Source organism: Ailuropoda melanoleuca, chromosome 1 (assembly GCF_002007445.2).
Source record: "Ailuropoda melanoleuca isolate Jingjing chromosome 1, ASM200744v2, whole genome shotgun sequence".
Lineage (NCBI taxonomy): Eukaryota > Metazoa > Chordata > Mammalia > Carnivora > Ursidae > Ailuropoda > Ailuropoda melanoleuca.
The window spans coordinates 170,211,864-170,234,417 of NC_048218.1; the positions used below are offsets into that span (position 1 = coordinate 170,211,864).

General features: G+C 39.9%; 1 protein-coding gene across 2 annotated transcripts in view; it reads left to right on the top strand.

The window, feature by feature from the left end:
* BMPER (BMP binding endothelial regulator) overlaps positions 1-22,554 on the top strand; it is a 248,653-nt gene that overhangs the window by 63,400 nt on the left and 162,699 nt on the right. For both annotated transcript variants that reach the window (XM_034670310.1, XM_034670315.1), the window contains exon 6: positions 1,115-1,197. In XM_034670310.1, coding sequence (XP_034526201.1) covers positions 1,115-1,197 — 83 coding nt within the window. The remainder of the gene's footprint in view (positions 1-1,114; positions 1,198-22,554) is intronic.

The following is a 22,554-nucleotide window of genomic DNA, read 5'->3' on the forward strand; positions in this document are numbered from 1 at the left end:
TTGATGACTTCAGTTGGTAGGACTTAAATATTTACTCTCAGGGGCATGAGCCAGTCTCTCACAAGAGCCCCTTTTGCTGATTGTTTTGGCACCACTGTGTTGGTTCCAACGCTGTCTACTATGTGGAAAGTGACCCCGGCTATTCCGGCAAAGCACCTTGTGAGGATGGTCCTGAGGAAAGTGGCTTTGCCATTAGCCGACAATTCTTTCATGGCCTGTTTGACACGGGGTTACTGGCCAGCCTGTGTTTCAGGTCATTTGTAGGATATCTTAAGAAGGCAGCGGTGTCCTGTGTGTCTTTCTGAATTTGAGACACCTCCTGGGCTTTGCATCCTATTTTTGCCAAGCTTGGTGGCTAACCCTCTTTAATATCACATAGGGTGGGTCTGAAAAACTGTGTGACATCACATGCCCTTCCTTTCCCGCTTCCTGCCTTGGTGCCTGACCCTCTGTGTGGTACAGCTGGTAGGTCAGAGCTGAGTTTGAATCCCAGCTCTCCTGCCTGCCAACTCGGTGAGTTACTTCCTCTCTGTGAGCCACATTTCTTTCATCTATGGAGACAGTGACAGGAGTCCCCACTTTGTGGGCTCACTGTGAATATGGAGTGAGATCAAGGGTACAAAGAGCATGATAGAGGCTGAACAATTCCTGAATACTCACCAAGTGACAACTCTTCATGTCATTTGCTCAGTAGCTTGACTTCTCTCCTTGGCCGCCTTCTTCCAGCCCCTCTGGGTTTAGTTTCCCTGGCCTCTTCCATCCCCTCTGGGTTTAGTTTAGTTTCCCTGGGTTTAGTGGTCAGGGTGGTCATGGTGAGCTCCTTAGACTCATAGGGGTCACCATTGTGCAGTGTTCCCCCTTGGGCTGACCTGGCTTCGACCATCTTATTTGCTTTCTAGCATCTTCGGGTTTCTGGACTCATGTCAACTTTTTGTACTTTTTCTTTTTTTGTAAACTATGGAGCAATCTTGTCCTCTGGTTAAAGAGGACACTCTGCTAGGTGGAAGTGGAGGTGGGAGATAGATAAGCAATATGGATGAGCAGGGGATTGAAGCATAGTGTCAAGCTGAGCAAAGGCTGCTGCCCTAATTCTAAACTTTTCTTTATTTTCCAGGCTGTGTGTTTGAGGGTGTGCAGTACCGAGAAGGGGAGGAATTTCAGCCAGAAGGAAACAAATGTACCAGGTGTTCCTGTGTTGTAAGTACTTCCCTGGATGTTCTAAGGGTGTTCTTTTTGGTGAATCATGGCTGGGGATCCACCAAGAGCAGCCCTGATTCTCTTTACAGTCTCCCTTCCTTCCCTACTGACATGGAATCAAGGAAGAAGCTCATCACTCTAGGGCAGGTTTCTCAGCCCTGGCACTATTGACATTCTGGACTGTGTAGTTCTTTGTGGCAGGGGCATTGGGAATGAACGCTCCTGTGCATTGTAGGACGTTTAGCCTTATCCCTGGCCACAACCCATAGGTGCCAGTAGCACTTAGCCCCCTCAGTTGTGATAACCAAAAATGTCTGCAGATGTTGCTACATGTCTCCTGGAGAGCAAGATCACACCTGGTTGAAAATTACTGGTTTAAAGAATGAGGGAGAGAAGCTGGTTTCCCCCCACCTGCCTTCTTCTTTGGGAAGATCTGGATTCTCTTTTCTTTGAGGTAGCTGTTGAGTTCCTCAGTTCAGTCACGTGGGAAGCAGATGGGGATAAGTACAGCTTGCCTCAGTATAGTCTGTGGGATGAGAGAACCTGATCTAAGGCTTGGTCATTTTCACTGGGGATGGACAGGAGGAAATGGGCACTAAACTGTGGATTCAGGGCAGAGTAAGGATTAGTGAGACAAAGCCATAGACTTGCCTTTCTAAGAACTGTTGATTTGTGATTCATATACCAAGGATAGCTTCCGAGTACTTAGGAATGAAAGAAGGAACTTGATGTATGTCATAATTTTAAAGGGATCTTTTTAATTAATGTACTTCACATTTAGAGTCAGATCATTGGTGGTCGTGGTGGTGACGGTGGTGATGGAGAGTCTAGTCTTAATCAGTGCCGCAAGTTATTTACAGTAGGGAGTTAGTACAACCATATATTTTTAAAACTTTAAATCTTTTGTAATAAAGAACATATAGTATGCATATCAGAATAGTAAAAAAACATACATGGAGAACTCCAATATCCTAATTTCACCAAAGTAGAATCATATGCGGATCATCATGAATCATAACATGTGGCATGCCTGTACATGTCTTTTCTAAAATCTTTCCCTCCTCCTACATCACACATTAAAGTGAACATGACCAAGGCTGATGGTTTTTGTATGGGGTGGAAGAAGGAAAGAAATGAAGGAAGGGAGGGAGAGAGACGAGATATATAAAAGGCACATAATACGAGATGTATAATACCCATAATACTGTAATAATATACAAAGATATGAAAATGATTTCCTGATGAAGATGGACAGGAGTTTGCATGTTCAGACTCAATGGCCATGTTTTTCTTCTCTTGCTAATTATGTTTAATAGCTTTCTGTTATTTTTTGCATAAATAAGCCATTAATAATAAGCCCATTTCTTATTTTTATTCTTCCATATTGGTGAAGTTTTCTGATGATTTTTTTAAGTTAATCTCATTCCTTTGGGTAAATTGAAGGAAAACAAGGCATATTTCAGTAGGAAATTTTATTTATTTAATTTTTTAAAAAGATTTTTTAAATTGATTCATTAGAGTGAGAGACAGCACAAGCAAGGGGAGGGGCAGAGGGAGAGGGAGAAGCAGGCACCCTGCCAATCAGGGAGTCTGACGTGGGGCTCAATCCCAAGACCCTGGGATCATGAGTTGAGCCAAAGGCAGATGCTTAACTGACTGAGCCACCCAGATGCCCCTCAGTAGGAAATTTTAAATCTGTACCTGCGTGAATTGCCTTTCCTGAAAAGATGTGCAAAGGTTACGCAGCTGAGCCTCCTTGGGGAGGAAATTTAGAAGGTGGCAAGAGGATGGAAGCCTCCTGCACTTTTACCAATGACAGTCATGCAAAGTTATCTAATGTCGGGAACTGGAAATGAGTTTAGAAACTATATATACAGGGGTCACAAACTCAAATGTGTTCAAGGTATTCAGATTTCACGTGTTTGTAAGCACAAAGCTTGCTGAACAAAACACACAAGTTCAGGCCGCTGGAAGTCCTGCTTTCATTTTCAATTGAAGGAATAAAAATCCAAAGATGTTATTTGCCTGACCTTTTCTGCTAGCCAGTTTTCTCCAAACCTATATTCTATCTTTTCTACATTCCTGTATTTTAATTTCCTAATTTCTTAATCCCATTTTCTTTCTAGTTCTCTGTGTTGCCACCCTTAGCACTAAGGGGCAGTGAGTGGCTTTTTCTTATGTTACTTATGTCAGTCCCGAAGCTAATAGGCTAAGGAGAAGAGAGGAAGGAGCTCTCGCCTGGGGATAGGATATTTGTGCGAAGGCATGGATATGAGGAGAGCTATGAGAGCAGTTTTTCTTTTCATGAATGCAAAAATTTGAGACATCAGGTATGGTTTCTTGTAGCTTGTTGTTAAAATAACCTGGTTTTAAAATATTCTTTCCCTTTGTCACTAGTACACTAAAGGTAAAAAAGATAATGTCTTGGCAGCAAACGGTCCTGTTTTGAGAGTGGTAACCACAGATGTTTGTTAGAAGTCATACTGCAAATGTACAGCCTGACCCTGGGACCACGAGGCCCAGAGTTTGGTGGGTGCTGCCCAGAAGCAGGCTTGGAAGCTTTGGCACGGAAGGTGCAAGGAGGAGTGAGGGGTCGTCTTGCTGACCGAGGGGGCAAAGCTGGACAAAGGCTTTGCACAGGACTAGTGTAAGGCTAAATGCTCTGCTGGGAGGCTATAGAAAGGGGCGTAGGCTCTAGATTCCCCTGTAAAAAAAGAAGACTGTATATAGTAACCTAGTGTGCATCTGTAAAAAGGAAAGCAGTACTATCCTGTGAGAGATATAAACACATTTATGCATTTGAGCATGTACGCGGTATCTGTGTGCGTATATGTTTGTATGTGTCTAAATCTATGAGTGTATATATCCACATAAATACACAAGTCTATATAAACATGCCTATAAATAGAAATGCAAACACACACATGTCCATGTCTAGGTTTGGATTCCCCCAGAAACAGACCCTGAGACAAAGATTTGCATGTAAGTCGTTTCTGTGGGAGCTAGGACGCTGGCTGAGGAGTGTGGTGATGAGACGAGGAGGGAAGGCAGCCAGTGGAGGGGATGTCACCAAGGGAATATCAATGTGCTCAGTGGAGTGCACTCCTGGGCAAACTCTGGAAGTCAGTGTGAGATTGGTGCCTCAGAATTTCCTGCCTGAGAGGTAAGGGAGAGGAGATATGTTTACAGCAATTCCCATTTGCTCCAGAGGGGTGTTGATTGGGTACCATTATGAAGCTGCCAGTCAGGTGACAAAGTGGCCTCAGCAGCAAGAGGAAGCAGCATCGGTGCCGGCAGTTGGAAGTCTGGTGTGCACACGCATGAGCTTAGTGTGGGAGGACGGCATGGGGCAGCAACACAGCTACGGCATGTTCATTTGTGTGTGTTTATGGTACATAGACACACACAAACTACACTTTAATTTTTTTTTAAGTGAGAGAGAGGGAGCGAGCACACATGAGCTGGGAGAGGCAGAGGGAGAGAGAGAATCTTAAGCAGGCTCCATGCACAGTGTGTAGCCAGATAAGGGGCTCAGTCTCATGACCCTGAGATCATGGCCTGAGACGAAATTAAGAGTTGGTTGTTTAACCAACTGAGGCACCCAGGTGCCCCCAACACATTAATATGTTTATATCTCCGAATACGTAAGTATATATGTGCATACGCATGCACATACCCATATGTATATATTCATACACACATCTTTAGAACACTGGAGCACCCATGTTTTCCTTTGTTCCTACTGCTGCCTGGTCTGGAATTCTTTCTTTTCCTTCTTCACCTGGTGAGTGCTTGAGCTCTCAGAGTTGGTTATCACCATCCCACTGGAACTCACTGACCGCTTTGTTTCCCAGATGGTAGCAGCAACGTTTTCTCATTTGTGGTCCTGAGGCTCATGGCTATCACTGGCTAGCTCGCCTACTGTCTTTTGCTTCCTCCTTCTCTCTCTCTCTCTCTCTCACTCTCTCTCTCTCTCTCTCTCTCTCTCTCTCGAGCATGCACGCGTGCGCGTGTGTACACACACACACACACACACACTTCCAGGTAGCAGGTTGTAGCATGATTACTGGTTTGTCTTCCTATGGTCTACGTTAGACTGCATGCTCCATGAGGGAAAGAGCTGAGACTGCTTACGTATGTCTTTCTAACCTCAGTACTTAGCGGTGTGAGCATTCAGTGATGTTAGCATTCTTTTGTATTGCTGTCTTGTGACGCAGTACATTATAACCCAGTGATCTCTTCTCTTCCAGTGACGATTCTGCCCTTCTGAGCTGGCCAGCCCCTTCTTGCCTAGGAGAATTGCTATTGTATGTAGATATCCCATTCTCATTAGATTTTTGTTTGCCTGGGAGACAACCTCAGGCATCCTGTACATGCAAAGCATCCCTAGTGTATGTTGGCCCTGACGGATGACTTGCCAACTCTCCGAGGTGTTCCTCGCTCTCAAGTAAATATCGCATGTACCATGTGGCTTATATTTTATATCCAACCCTTTTAGTTACACTCTCCAAATTTGTGAAAATTGGTCTACCCATGTTTTTGTGATGTGGTGACAGGGGCAGACCACCAGAAAGACATTTCATCTTCTTGAGATGGATTCCTTAGATAATGAAACAAATGCCTTATGCGTGATTTTACATCCTTGATTTAAGTCAGGACAGTGTATATGGCATTCCAGACAGTTGAGAACATGCTAACATTTGAAGATATCTGGAGAGGATTTCACAATCTCTTGCTCTTACTTATTCTAGAAGCAGAGCATCTAACATTTTTAGGTGTGAATATCATCATGACTCAAGTAGAAAATGTGGTGCTTTCCTATCACTTGTTAAACTATATAATCCCCATTTACCCATTACATAAATAAGCGAGCCAAGAGAATTACTTCTCCAGAGTCCCTATACTAATGGGGGGGGGTGTGAAAACCCGAGTTCCTTTGGCTGTTCCATAGAGTTGGCTGAGTCATACTGGAGTGCATTCCTTATGGCATGTGTTCAGTGTGAATAAGTCCTACATTCATTTTAAAATGGAAAGAAGATGATTCTTTCCTAACACAGAAGCAAAGAATTGTTTATAAAGTATACCAAGCATTGGTTAAAGCACACATCTGCTTCTTTTTTGTTTAAGCTGGAGGTTTTACTACCTGCCTAACTGGACAGCACACAGTTCTGTATGCCTTTGTTCAGTCAGTCAAATTTTCAGAGAACAGGAGGGTGGCAGTTGGCACAGACATTTCTGTAAAACCCGACGTCTTCAGACTTGTAAGACTAAAGACCAAGGTGCCAATGAGGGATGTTTGTGTTCTCTTTTACCAAACTATTTTAAGAACCCTATGGGCTCAGCATTCTTGGAAATTCCTTACTGAAGGGAGTAAAGCCCGCAGAGTTTGTAGGATACTCTTAAAAGAGTGGCAAGTCCTCAGTCTGCAAAACCAGCCAAATTAACTGGCCAAGATCAATTACTTTTGCTGACAAAGGCGTATTAAGTTCAGAGGATTTTTACTAATAAACATGGGTTGTTAATGGGCTGTCTGTGATGAAGGAGCTGTACTTTATTGGCTCTTAGAAGCCATGAAGTCCATAAACACCTTTGCTCTCACTTACACTTTAGATATTGCAAAGTGCTGTCTCCCAGGGAAAGTGAAACTCCTCGGAAGGTTATTTGGAGAGAACAAAGCAAATGGAGATCTTCATGGTTCCTTCTCCTCTTAGACCAAATTCCTTAAGATTATCTGAACAGCCTGGCATGATCTGACCTCTGCCAAGCTCTCTGGCCTCATCTTTGGCCCTCTCATGTTCTCTCTGCTCTGGCGTCTGGGCAGATCCTCAGAGTCCTCGCTACTCAAAGTCTGGACCCAACCAGCAGCGTTGGTCTCATGTGAGAGACTGTTAGAAATGCAGAATCCCAAGCCCTATCCCAGACCTATTGAATTGAAGTCTGCAGTTTAATAAGATCCTAGGGGTATTTACTTGCCAGATAAAGTTTGAGGAGCCCTGGTCCAATACCTCATGGCCTTTACCTGGGCTGCCTTTTCTTCTCTCCTTTCTTCTCCCTATCATCCCCCATACCTAGCTAACACCCACTCATCCCACACTTGGGAGCCCAAACATTCCTTCTTTAGGGAAGCTTGATCTGATTCTCAAGATGAGATCAGCTCATGTTGCTAGACCTTTTAGAGCAGCCCATACTTTACTTCCCAAACATTTAAAATGATTTATAATTAGATTTCTTTTATTCGTGATGATTTTATTTAACTCCATGAGGGTACAATGGTTTTTATCCTTACTGTTTGATATAAAATGGGCATGCACAATAATTGGTGAATTCATGAACAAATGAATGCTGACTTTGATTTTCTTTTCTTTCCCCATTACCTCTCTCCCCACTCTGTGACTTTAGTTTCCCCCTGCACATTTAGTCTTTGTAAGTTCAGCAGGGAATAGAGAGATGCACATCACGGTAGATGAGCTCAGAAAAGAAGATGGATTTATGTTCAGCTGCTGTAGCTCTTATAATAAATTGCTTTGTATGGAATGCGGATGACTTCCCTGGAGATGTCTTCTTTGGAAAGTGCTCCTTAAGCTTCAAATATTCCTACTACTCATGGCAGCAGGAAGATGAAGCTGCAGGAAGCACTTGCCAATGTTCAGGGCCACTTACTGTGGCAGAGCTTCGGGAAGAGAGCATGATTCTGTACCCTCAGAGCTGACCTTGCCCTGAAGTCAGGGGGAGACGTGCCTGACCTCTCCCTGTTTCACTGTGTTCAGCTTCAGAGCGCACTTCCCTCTAATAGGAAGCAGTGGGACATCTCCTCATCTCTGTGGTCACGCAATGCCACGGCAATCCAAGTCCCACATTCCTAACTGCACCGCTGCTCCTCTTACATGGGGACTTGGGACCCCCCGTGCCTGAACCTTCTCACAGGGCCTCTCCCTGACTTGTTGTAATATGTACAATTTGGCACATTTTAGATCCAGGCTGTCATTATATCTTCCTTGTCCACAGGGAGAATTTTGGCTACATCTGGGCAATAAATTGGAGAATTGAGCAATTATCAAGTGAATTGGATTAATGTGGGCAGTTTATCTAAATAGTGTGGGCCCCAAGCCCTCAGAATAGTTTTCAAAAGTAGTCTGAAATACTGGTATAATTGCTGCAGTGTTCTGTTTTGCATTGTGGATGTACCATCACCTTGAGTACAAAAAGTTCTTGGTTTTGAACAGTCAGTTGAAAAAAAGAGTCTTTTCTTTAAGGTCTGGATAACACTTGACCACTAGGAGGGGACTCCAACTTGCTTAGAAAAGTGGCTGGTATTATACCTGTCTTTGGCTAGACCATGAAGTTCTGAATCGTGGTCTTTTACGTTAGAGTGAATCTGAGCACCTGTGATCTGTCAGCTAAGACTTCTATTGGAAGGTCTATTGTAATGCCATTCTCTTTAGATTGAATCCGTAATTGTGCAAATATTGTTATGGGAGTGTCAAATTCTTGCTTCTTGGAAATATCACCAAAATGACCCATTTATAAAGCAAAACCAAGTGTATTGCTTACTGCATTTATTGATCATTACCTTGACAGAACCTTAAAATAATGTCTTAGAAGGAAGAAGGCAGAGGTGAGATATTTATTTAAGTTTTGGGGGGGGCATCTAGTTTAGGGTGGGTTTTTCACTGTAAGGTCTTGATTTGGATTGGTATACTGATATACTAGTATGGTATACTAGTCTAGAATTGGTAGGGAGAGTGAGGCATGGGCTCCAAGGTATGTCTTAAAGAGTTCATGAGCCTAGATGAGTTATCTATATTACTAGTTGAGTACTTTCAATGAGTTCCTGAAAGCAACAGGAAGCTCAATTTTTTTAATGTTAAAAAGACTGGAAATAACTATTGTATATTTTAAATCCTATGTCAGCCCTGCCTCATGTGTTTTCAGTCCAAATACTGGATTTTAATCCCTGCATATGTCTTTATTTATTGTAGTTTCTAAGCTTCCTTATGCTTATTTCTTTATATAATTTATAACTGAAGCAGCCTATAACGTTATTTTTCTACATAGGGAGCCACTATCTTAAAAATGAGCCCAGTAGGAAAAATACTTGGAAAGGAAATGTCTTGTATGACATTTGAGCATTCATAGGAGAACACATTGTTTGAAAAGAGATCAGCAAATGATTTATTTACAGAGGAATTATTGTTAATAATAGCTGCTTTTACTGTGTATACTCGGTGCCAGGTACATATAATGATTTAATGTTAATTTTCAAAATTGTCCTACAAGCTAGGTAAGCATTAGCCCCCTTTTTTGATGAAGAAACTGAGATTCTGAGAAGTTTAATAGCTTTAAGATGAAAGAGTTAAGAAGAATTGAAATCTTGAACTTCGTGATTATAAAGCCACATGTCACTTCTCTCCCATCTACCCTCCGTCCCTCGGACCAACCAGTGTGATTTTGAGATATTGTGTATGATTGTAGACCTAAGTGGGAAATGCCATTTGAATCTATGGAGTGAAGAGCAACCAGACTTTTTGAGGGATAAATAATAGTGAGGTGAGCATTTACAAAGAACCCCAATTTTGGTGCAAGAGGTACAAACACAATAGAAGTGTGAATTACACTTCCCACACTTCCTCTCTCAGAAGTTCACAAGTCTAAGCAAGTTTAAACTCATACCAGATTTCAGCCTTGGGCGTTCAGCCTAAGTGTATGTCACTGTGATGCCAGAGTGGATGAAGAACACGTATCCGTTACCCTCACATCAGTTGGAGAATGGAGATGCTATGATCTATAGTGTGTCTCCTCGCCAAGAAATTATGACTACACAAAGAAAATGTGAGAGCTGCTGGGACAGAGCCATTCTCACTGCTTCTGCTTCCAAAGATGGATAGAAATAAATGTTTATCTGATGGGGCCCGTCTATCCCTTGCAGTAGTCACCAGCAGAGTTGAAGCAGCATTTGGGATAGCCCTCTTTGGAAATTATATAGAGGAGTTGGGTTCACCTGGACACAATGTTGAGTGGTTCTGTGAGTGGAGATTCATCCTCCTGGTAGAATGAAGCAAATGTATAATTGTTTTTGAGCAGTTGCTTTCCACTGTCCATCTAAGAAGTGGATGCATTTACATATTCGAGTGGAGTTTGGAATAGAGATTGAGAGCTGGTAGGAAAATGAGCTCAGTTGGTTAAATCTCCTCCCATTTATCCTTGCAAAGATTATTCCTTTAATTTTTTTCCTCTCCCTTTTATTCTCTTTAAGTTGTGTCACATGATGAGCCCTTTTTATTGCTGAAAAACCCCAGGAAAGCTCTTGATTTTACTAAATGCTGAAGAATTTCCCAACTAGTTAGCCAATCCTCCTTCCACCTTTCCACTTATCTCTTGTCTCTACAGCCAGCCAATCATGATTCATTTAACTGATTGTCTGGTATGTGATAGACGTTATATTAGTCACCGAGCACTCTAAGATGAAGCGGATTTCATTTTTTATCTCCAGACAATTATAGTTTATTGATTTGGGTGTATTAAAAATAAACCCCAGGGGTGCCTGGGTGGCACAGCGGTTAAGCGTCTGCCTTTGGCTCAGGGTGTGATCCCGGCATTATGGGATCGAGCCCCACATCAGGTTCCTCTGCGAAGAGCCTGCTTCTTCCTCTCCCACTCCCCCTGCTTGTGTTCCCTCTCTCTCTGGCCTTCTCTATCTCTGTCAAATAAATAAATAAAATCTTTTAAAAAATAATAAAAAAATAAATAAACCCCAAATCAAATGATTATGCAGCACTTTTCTTGTATGCAAAGTATAAGATGATATTATATGATAATATGTGCTAACTATAAAATAAATGGTAATTATATTAATTCCAGATGGATTGAAAAATAGAAACAACTGTGTAATTCGAAGATAACCACTGTTAATATGATTTGATATATTTCCTTCCAACCTTTATTCTCCATGTTTACATATAGTTATATAATTAGGTAGGATCACATCCTATACACTGTTATTTGCACTTATCATCATATTGTGAACGTATCTCCATTTCATTAAAAAGTCATTGAAAATTGAAAATTATTTTTAATAGCTACATAGTATTCCATCAGTGTACTATGATTTATTTATTCTTTTTTTTTTTTGGTATTAAAAAACTAATACTGTTGCTGTGTGTATGTGTGTGTATATTGCTAAAATACCTTATGTAAGTGATGTCCCAATTTCGACTTTAATCTACAGCATATAGGTGTATATATTCCTGCACCAAAACTGTTTTTCCACTTGAGAACTTTGTTTTCATTGGCATTTGACTTCTGGAACTGAACATTTTTCATACATCAGTTAGTCAGTTGTGTTTATTCTGTAACTTATGTTTTTATTTCTCATTTTTCTATTGACTGGTTAAAGTACTATTGAAGTTTATGTATGTGTGAAGGATATTCATCTTCTCCTAGTTATGTTAAGGTGTGTTTTTTAAAACACTGAAAAAAATGCTGTGAGTGTAGTTTGACCTTAGTGTGTATATTGAATGTTGGATAATGGCAGAGTTTGCAGAAATCCTGTGTGTTCTTCCAGTCTTTTCTCTTCAAATCTTGATCCAAATATATTAATAAAGAGAAAAGTGAATCAACATTGTTAGCTCCCAAATTTAATTAGTCCAAGACTTTTCTTGATTTCAGCTCCTCTCTTTCCATCTCTGAGCCCTTCGTTTTGAGATAGTGATCTTCTGTACCTGTTCCCAGGCTAAAGTGAAGTTATTCTTTGGGTTTCTACAATCCCCCTCCCTACTCCATGGCTCTGCAGCCTCCCACCTCTCTGACTCCTCATAGCTTTCTTTTTCTCTCTTGGCTGAGCTTGAGAAAGATTCCTCCTGCTTTCCAGGCCTGTTCTTCCATCTGGGCTCTTGTTCCCATCCTTTCCTACCTTCCCTCCTTCCATGTTTTAGATTTTGTTTCTTGTGGCATAAGGTACCTTAGACCTTTGACTGCAGTGTCTTGCACATAGGAAACAGTAAATATTTGACTAAATGCCTGGTCTTACACTTTCTGATTTGAGTATCCATGTTCTTGAAAATGAGTTATATGATCTAGAAGCTTCTACCTTCCTACTTGGGACTTTGTTTCAACCTTGAAGGCAATAAGCTACATATTCACTTTTTTCTTTCAATAGCATAGTGACAGGAGGGTTTATGATAAACCTGTAGAGGGAAGAGAATGCACTCTAAAGAACTTTAAAAAAAAAAACTAGAGAGGAGACATCTGAGTGGCGGTGTGAAGAGGTAAGGATGGGGTGGGGTGAGCTCTGAATCCTTAGCGTCATGGGAGGACAAGTGTCAGAAAGTATCTCCCTGTGATATGGGAGGATGGGAAAGGAAACACGCATTAATAAAAGTGAAAAGAAATATCCCATTTTGTCAACAAAGTAGAATAAAATATTAGCGTTGTGATACTTTCGACTATTTCCAGACATTTTTGACCTTTTCTCCGTTATTATCATGAGAACTTGATTTCTTTAAAAATTTGGTACCATGGGTCTTGCTCCTCTATTTGCTTGTCTCCTTGGTTCTGCTTCATGGCTCCCACTCCACTCCCTTTGCTCTTCCATCTCTTTTCCATTCCCTCCTGCTTCCATTTTCCCTGTCATTTCCAGTCCTCCTGGAGCTGTCCCGCTTTGGTTCTCACCAGTATCTTGGCATGATAGCCTGTTTCAGTAAAGTGGCATAATTCACTTTCATTGCCGTCTTGGTCTCTCCTTGAATAACCATCCCAGAGTTCTGTGCATGCTAGATATTCAAGAATTATCTTTTTTCTCTTTTTTTCTTTTTTTTTAATGATTTTTTATTATGTTAGTAGAGAAGAAGGAAAAAATAAAAAAAAATAAAAATTTCTTTCCTAGTTTAAAAAAAAAGAATTATCTTTTGAATGAATTGATTACGCATTTTGGTACCTTTTAAATGTCATTCAAATGTTCAATTTGGAGGGTGGCTGTGCTTTTGTGGTCCTGTGAATGGCTTCAATTACCACCATTCCCTTTGAGTGGAATTTTAAATGGTACCATTTGTTTAATGTAAGCAACAATGTGTTTGGATCGCAGGGAGCCACCGTCCTCCCAGAGATTGGGGGGATACCAGATCACAGACACACAGAAGAATATTTCCCCTGAATACATCCAACACTGTCTTCTAAAGCCCATCTCTGAGCCTACACTGAGTCAGTTCAGTGAATCATCCCTTGTAAACCCACCTAAATTCTTACTGTGGTTTAGAAGGGCCAGCTTGAAATATTGAGCAGATTTTGGTATTTGGAAAGGGGACAGGCCTCCAGGATCTGGATGAACCGTCTGTGCAAGGAGCACCATGAAATGTATAAACAACCCAGAGTTATATCCAGTGTCAAACACTATCTATCACATAATTCTGTGCACTGCTGTTTTGCCTAGTGCCTCTTCTGTTCTCTGTGATACGCATCAGAATGAGACAATGTGATCATGATTAACAATATTTTGTTCCAGATGTCCTATGCAGGGACTTTTTAAACCTCTGAATATTGCTGGAGTTAAACACAAGGAAAAACTGTTACTCATAACTAACAAACAAAAGAATGGCCATAGTTTGTCCATGACATTTTCTTTAGTGAGGGGAAAAAGGTCTCAGTTTCATTTTTGCTCCGATTAAATATAAATTTGTAATGTAGTCAAACATCAATAAAAGCAGTTACCCATTATACGGCAGTATACTTCAGTTGTATTTTAAGAATGAAAATTCAGGGGCGCCTGGGTGGCACAGCGGTTAAGCGTCTGCCTTCGGCTCAGGGCTTGATCCCAGCGTTATGGGATCGAGCCCCACGTCAGGCTCCTCTGCTATGAGCCTGCTTCTTCCTCTCCCACTTCCCCTGCTTGTGTTCCCTCTCTCGCTGGCTGTCTCTATCTCTGCTGAATAAATAATAAGATCTTTAAAAAAAAAAGAATGAAAATTCAATAATAGAAAAGCTACTTTTTAATTTCAAAATGAGTATGAAAAATCTCTCATCATATCATTCATACTGATACACATCTTGCTTTTTTTCATGCTTTAACCTGACAAAACAAGTTTTAATATACTTTCACGTCTTGGTTGTAGGGCGGTGTTGACTTTAGGGTTCTTTTCCCTCACCAATCTGAATTTATGAATGTGATTGGTAGATGACAGGAGTGACAGTTCTTGACATTGGTGGAAAATGTGTTTCTTTTCAGCTTCAAGTTCAAGAAAAGGAGAGGGAGGGGACTCTTGAGAATTTTTGGTTTTGTTATTAGTTTTTCAGCATCCATAATATTCATAAGCAATGGACACAGCTGTCTTTAATAACTAAGCACACTAGCTGAAAGAACAGAACGCATGCCAGAAAAACATCAGGCTGTAAGGATTTTTTCCAATGCAAAAATTTTCATATATTGAAGCAAGATTTCATTTATAACCAAACTGGATATTTACTCTGAACTTATATCAGTTAAGTAAAAGCATTTGACTAAGCGCTAGGAAAAGTACAATGAAGTTTTTCGTATTTTTAAAAGTTTTGTCTTAGCTTCTATATTGTTCTGGATGGTTTTAGAGCATGCAGATGTGTTCTGTCTCCCTTGGGGGCATCGTTGTGGGCAAAGGTCACTGGCCAGCCTGAGGAGAACTGGAGTCCTCTCCTGCCTCTGTCACGGGCCAGTTTGTGACCCAGAGCCTTCCCATTAACCTCTCTGAGACTCTGTTTCCTCATAAGTAAAACAAGGGCTTGTTAGAACCTTTTCAGTTCCATAATTTCCTGACTCAGAAAAGCTCTTAGTTTTCCCAGGAAGCAAGTTATTTGACAGACTAAATACCAGTTAATAGAATTATTTTTTCTAATATAATAATAAGTCATCATTACATTTTAGAGTTTGCTTTTTAAAAAAATTAATGCATTAATTTTTAATTTATTCATAATTAAGTTGGCTCCCTTTGTTATACATAGCTGTGAGTTTTGACAAGTGCACAGTCACATATATTTTTAAATAGTTAATATTATTATAAATTATATTCAGAGATGCAAAAAAATCTACCTATTATTGTAGCTATAACACAAGTTATATTTAAAAACTAAAAAGACAAGCTATTTGTGACTCTTCAGTCATAAAGCTTCTTTGAAACATCAAAACATGTCTGGTGCTTTCAGTAAGTCTAGAATGAGGAGGAAGAGGCTCTCGTGCGTTTTGGATCTCATGAAGGTCTTCACTCATGAAATGTATTTGTGGGTTTTATTTGCAGAACAATGATTAGAAATATAGTCCTAGCTTTTCTTTTTCCCTCCAACATAATGGTAAGACAGTACAATATGATGGTAGTGAGAGCCAGGAATAGAATAGAACTCCAGTGGCTGGGTTCTATCACTCCTGTTGCTAAATATGTAGCTTGTAGCTTATTATACAACCCTAGCTTCGTTGTTCAGAGATGGAAAGGCATTTCTGTGGTTTGCCATCTTTCCACATTAGTATAAAATCAAGTAGTATGAGATTGAGGGTTTTCTGGAAGAGTTTAAAGGTTCTCTAAGGAGAGTCCCCTGGCCTTTTCAGCTGTGTTTGTTCCTTGAGACCTGTGCAGATGTTAAGTGTTGCTTCTTTCTCCATGTTAACTCTTGTTTCTTTCTCATCCCAGGTATTGTCCAGTGTTGGTACAGAAGAGGCTTGAGTTTTCCATTGGGTGGGGTAACCATGGCCATAGTATTAATAGAGTCAGGGGATAACAGGTGACTTCTGTGTATTCCCCCCGGGATCTGGCCTGTGGGCTCTGGTGGGAGGACATAGTCTTTGGAGTTTAATTCAGCTCTGCTTCTCTAGCAAATGAATGTACCTCTGAGCCTCACTTTCTTCATTCATAAAATAAGGGACCGTTTCTTGGCAAAAAATATCCAGGAACCTTATGTTTTATTCCTCCATCTATAAATATGGTTGCCATAGCAAACAGGACCTACAAAGCTATTCCATGCCAGAAGAGTTTTATGCAAAATGGAAAAGATAAGGATCTCTTGCTTCTTGTTGTAAAAATAAAATCAAAGATTTCAAAGGAAATTTGGGGATTTGGGGCCCCAAACACCCCCACCCCCATTTTTTTTCTTATTTAAATAAAAGAAGTCCCAGATGGCTGTGAGGGTTTCATGGGATGGTACATACAAAGTGTCCTGCCTAGTGATAGCACTTAATAGATGCCTTCCCTTTCTTGCAGGGCTGAATAATTTTTAGTTATAGTCCTTTCAATGGTAACCTGTTTGAATTTAGGACATTCATTTGTATATCAAACCTAAATATTTTAAAGCAGAACTTCCTGGATTGGTTTCCTGAGAAGAAACCTACCAGATAACTTCTTGGTGTCTGATTATTGCCCTTCCTACACAAGGTGGCATGAGCAAGCTGCCTCTTTGCCTTGAAATGCCAGTGCCTTTCTTTTTGCTCAAAGGGAACAGTATTCTTCAGTCTGAGTCATTCTTTCTCATCATTTAAGGAGCTGCTCAGTCTCCTTAGCCACCTTGGGAAATTCTAAGCACTGTTCTAGTAGTATTCCAACCCAGCTCTGTCCAATGAAAATAGAAAGTGAGCCACATTTCCAATTTTTAATTTTCTAGTAGCCACATTGAAAGAAATAAGAAAGAAACAGGTGAAATAAATTTCATGATATACTATATTTAACCCATTGTATACCAAAATCATTTCAATATATAAGCATTATATAAATCTTAAATCTTAATGGGGCATTTTACATTCTTTTTTTTCTTTTTTCATACTACATTTTCAACTTCTGGTGTGTATTTCATACTTAAAGCCATTCTTATTTCAGACTAGCCACATTTCAAGTACTCAGTAGCCCCATGGGGAGTGGCTACCATGTTGGACAGCACAGGTGTAACCAATGCTGAAAGGTACAGAAGAAGCAGGTCCCACATTCATATTCAGCAGGACCTTCCCTCCTGCCCAGTACCATTACATGCCATACTGATAATCTATTTGTGGTCTGCTAGGTTCATATTGTGCCAAGAAACCAGGATGAAGTAAAAATGGAAGTTAGTTATCAGAATAATCCTTTCTAAGGATTTGCCTCCTTCTGCTCAGAGTCTTCCGTTGGTATCCTTTCCTTTTCAGAGTTAAAGCTAAAGCTCCACCCCCAACCTTATCTTTCAATGCTTTCCCCTCACATACACCTTTTCAGACACACTAGGCTTCTCGTGATTCCTCAAACACGTCAGGCACACACTCATCTCAGGTCTTTTGTATTTGTGGACCCGTCTGCCTGGAATGTTCTTCCCCGGATGTCCAGGTCTGGCTCTTTCATCTCCTTCAAGACTTTGCCTGAATGTCACCTTCTTAGTGAGGTCTTTCCTCACCAATGCCATCTAAAATGGTGACTCTACTTTGCTACCAACTCCCTCTGCCATCTGATACTCCTTGTCAAATTGCTCTTGTCTGTTTTTTCCTGTAGCTTTTTAATTGCTATCTTGATAAACTTGGTTTTTTCTCTATCATTCTCTTTTTCCCCCTGCCCTAGTGGAATATAAACGCTGTTAGGTCAGGGACACTGTTTTGTTATTGCTGTATTCCTACTACTAAAACAGATTTAGCACATAGTAGGCAGTCAACAAATATTTGCTAAATGGATAAATGGATGAACAATACCAAGCCTTTGGTATTTCTAAGCAGAATTCCAATCATAGTATTTACCAACAGTTGATTAAAATTTGTGAAAGTTCTGAATACCATCCTGCTCAAGATAAGTAGCTTAATTTGGAAAATACAATCAAATCATCTATGCATTAGCTTTTTTCTGGTTTGGAAGACCCACTAACAGACTCTTACATTGTTGTCCAGGTCAGCTAGACCCCAGTGGGAGTCTGGTCAGTGCCCTCAAACACAGACACTGCTCAATTTTAAATGGTGACTTGTTGGAATGTTAGAGCAGATTCAAATTCAAATTCAAGCAGAGTTCTCGAATACTTTTCCTTCTTTGGAAGTAGATACTTAGAAATTCTCAAAATTTAGGAACTCTCAACTTGAATATTTAATGGGGGCGGGTTGGATGACCGCCTCTATCTTTATAAATCTTCAAACAAATCTTTCCTGTTCAGTTTCAGCACGGTGCTTGAGAACGTTGTGAACATGTGCACAGGGTCAAGGCTGAATGGTAAGAAGGGCTCTTGTTGGCTGCATTCGTGTGGAGAGCAGCGCTAACCATGGGCTTGTGCAGCCAAACAGTGTGATGTGATCCTCCGGCTGCAGAGAGCTTGCCAGACGCCCGAGTCTGGCGCAGCGGCTGCCTGGCTCTTCAGAGGAAAGGCCAGTCTAATTTAGAAGCCAAAAAACTTTCTTTTGTCTTACTTATTTTTTCTCCAAGAAGGTGAAGTTTTGAAGGCCTCAGCAGGAGGGAAGTCTTCGGTGTCAAAGGGGCTCTCAGGATTTTCTAACTTGTAGTGTAGAGGCTAGCAAGGAGCTCTCAGTATCTCTTTCCTTTCTCCCTGTCTGCTCTTAGTCCCTGAACATAAAATTGGCAATGACCATAAATATATTTCACACTAAGTCATTCTTTCTAGCAGTGGAGTGGCCTCTTACCATTTTCTTACATGTTCCCAGAGAGGAAATTAAACCTTTGTCAACAGTTTAAGAGTCAGAACTCAAGATCGAAGTTTCTAGGCAATGAATCCCATTTCAACTTCCCTTTACCCTCCTGGGTGTGGAACACAATGGGTTTCATATGCTGAGAACGTGCCATTGGTGAATGAGAATTTAGAATTCTAAGTTAAGAAGGTCCTGTGGTTAGTTTAAAGTTTGGTAAGAGTTTTGGATTAAAACCAACGATCTCAAACTTTAAAAAGGTATGTCGTACCTCCATAAAAAAAGAATCAAATATAGGAAGGTTCTTAAACCTTATTTTTATTATGTAATAATTCTTGTACTCTCAAATTTTAATTAATGTGAAAAAACTTTACCATACTTATTGGTTTATACCATTTGAGTGTTTATAAAAGATATAATTTGACAAGAACTTTTGGATTTATTCAGAGAAAGGATATTTTGCCTGAAATCAGTTTCTCCTTTCTTGTGAAGAGGCTTTCCTTCTGAGACCCTCAGTTCTGACCTTATAATCTAAATAGGAAGACGATATCCAGTCTATTGACTATTTTCTTTCTGACCTTCCCACAGTGCTCATTGAATGAGTCCAAATGCACTTTAAAGGCTGATGTTAAACTAAGCATAAGCCTGGGGCTTGGGGGTGATGGAAAGACATGATGGAGGGAGGAGGGAGGCCATAGAGAACTCATTTTATTCTCCAGTCCTTTCTTTCTTTTTTTTTTTAAACTTTCTATTTTCTTCTTCTAAATACCTCTTTGATTTCTCCCACTTCCTCAAAACTTCAAAGATAACCATGATGGTAAGCAAGTTGGAGACCTTCCCAAACCCTCTAGTGGAGGGTATCCTATCCAGAACTTTATAGTCAAGATCTGTAAGTGTTTTGTATTTGTCACAGATTGGTTAATAATTGTGTTCATTTTTTCTGATCTACTAAATGACCCATTTGTAATCTTTTTCTGTAACAAACCTGGTGAGTTATAAAAAGCTCATATGTTGATTATCCTGATGAGAGAAGAGATGAGTTTAAAGACAGCTTGATCAAATTATATTTGAAAAGGAGCTATGTGGCTCAAATATCCCAAGTTCTTCTGCCCCTGTGACTTTGACATATATTTTTAAAAGATTTATTTATTTTAGAGAGAGAGAGAGAGAGCACACATGCAAGCAGGGGAAGGGGCAAAGAGAGAGAAAGAGAGGGAAAGAATCCTCAAGCAGACTCCCTGCTGAGTGTGGAACCCGACAAAGCTCGATCCCAGGACCCTGAAATCATAATCTGAGCCAAAATCAAGAGCTGGCTGCTCAACTGACTAAGCCACCCAGGTACCCTGACTTTGGTATATTTTAATGCAATGAATGAAACTATTCATTCACTCATTCATGTAATAACAGTTTTTACTTTGGACCTACTGGGTTTGAGAGCCTGACTGTTCTAAGTGATGGGAGGACAGTAGTGAGGGCTAGAAAAATAAAAATGTCCACCCTTATGAGGCCTACATTCCGGTGGGCAAGGTAGGCAACAACCAGGAGAAAAAGTGAAATATATGAATGTCAAAGAGTCAAAAATGTTAAGGAGAAAAGCAAAACAGAGAAGGTGGAGAAAATGTGTTGGGGTGGGGTGGAGAGTGATTTTAAATAATGGGGTCAAGAAAGGGCTCACCATTGCCTCACTAGTGTGTTAGTGTTTTATACCCCAAACTCTACTGTGTTTGCAACTAATAGACACATGTCTGTTTCATGAAAAGAGGAACTGATAATTAAGAAATCTCCAGAGATTTGTCTGGACCAAATAATGAATTCAGTGTGTATAAGTATATGGGTTTCATACTGCTTATCCCTTTATGAACTGTAAACTGACCCTTTGAGTCATGACCATTTTAGGGCTTGCTGTTCTGTGATTTTTTGAGAAGTTACTGATACAGAGGAATTTTGGGTAAACATACTTTTGATATTTTGCCCACAAAAATTGCTTGCACAAAAATGAAGAAATAGCAGCACCATTCTAAAGAAACAAACCTGCCATCTTAAGTAATGGTTGAAACATTACCTATGTAGTACTCCAACAAAAAATGTTTAACCTGAACCTTATTATGAGGAAATCTAAATTCAGTACTGGCCCAGATTCTTAAAAAATGTCAGTGTTGTGAAGAAAAATAAAAATTTGGACAACCGTTCTAGATAAAGTAGATGAAAGAGACATGACAACTAAATGCAACACATGAGCACGGACTAGATCCTGGATTGAAGAAAATACTTTAAGAGACATAATTAGGAAAATTGGGAAGATTTAAAGATAGACTGTATTTTTGACGATAGTACTGATTGATAGAAAATTCCCTGAGTGTGACAGTTACCTTGCGGTTATAAAGGAAAAAGGAGAGTGTTCTTAGCCTTAAGAGGTATATACTTAAGTGCTTAATTAAGGGTAGGATGCCTACAAATGAGTTTTAAACAGGTCAGAAAAAAGTCTCTCTCTCTCTCTCTGCCTCAAAGTATTACAAAATACTAAAAACTGGTGTTTCTAGGTGAAGGGCATGTGAACGTTCATTGTATTATTATTGCAACCTCTCTGAAGGCTTAAAATTTTTTAAAATTAAATGTTGGGGAAAGAATTTGACATGGTTGTAAAGTTATTTTTTTTGTCATTTTATCAGCTAACCTGTTTCACCATTGGTATGATGTTAGCTGTGGCTGTTTTTGTAGATGCCTTTATCATGTTGGGGATATTCCTTTCTATTTCTAGTTCACTGAGTATTTTTAATATGAATAGGTGTTGGATTTTGTCAAACATATCTTCTGCATTTATTGAGATGATCATATGGTTTTTGTCCTTTGTTGTATAAATACGGTGTATTACACTGATTAATTTTTGTATGTTAAACCAATCCTGCATTTCTGGGATAAATCCTACTTGGTCATGGTGTACAATATTTTTTATATGTTGTTGGGTTCAATTGCTAGTATTTTTTGTTGATTTTTGTGTCTATATTTGTAAGGGATATTAGTCTATGGTTTTCTTTTCTTGTGATGATGTCTTCGTTTTTTGATCAGGATAATAATAGCTTTATAGAATGAGCTGGGAAGTATTCTCTATTTTTTAGAAAACTTTGTAAAGGATTTGTGTTAATTCCTCTTCAAACATTTGGTAGAATTCAATACTGAAGTTATCTGGGCCTGATCTTTTCTTCATGGGAAGGTTTTTTTTGTTTTTTTTTTTTAAAGATTTTATTTATTTATTTGACAGAGATAGGGACAGCCAGCGAGAGAGGGAACACAAGCTGGGGGAGTGGGAGAGGAAGAAGTAGGCTCATAGCAGAGGAGCCTGATGTGGGGCTCGATCCCAGAACGCCGGGATCACGCCCTGAGCCGAAGGCAGACGCTTAACCACTGTGCCACCCAGGCGCCCCCTTCATGGGAAGTTTTTTGATTACTGATTCAATGTCTTTACTTGTTAGAGATATATTCAGATTTTTTATGTTTTCGTAAGTAAGATTCAGGAGTTTGTGTGTGTCTCGAAATTTGACCATTGTAGATCATCTAGGTTGTTGATATACAATTGTTCATAGTGTGCTCTTGTAATCCTTTTTATTTTTGTAAGGTCAGTAACAATGAGCTTTCATTCTTCATTAGTAATTTGAGTTTTCTCTATTTTTCTCTGTTCAGTCTCTCTGTTCAGTTTGTCAATTTTTGTTTCTCAATTCCACCATGACTACCTTCTTTTTATTAAGTAGATATATTTTCTCCATATATATATATAT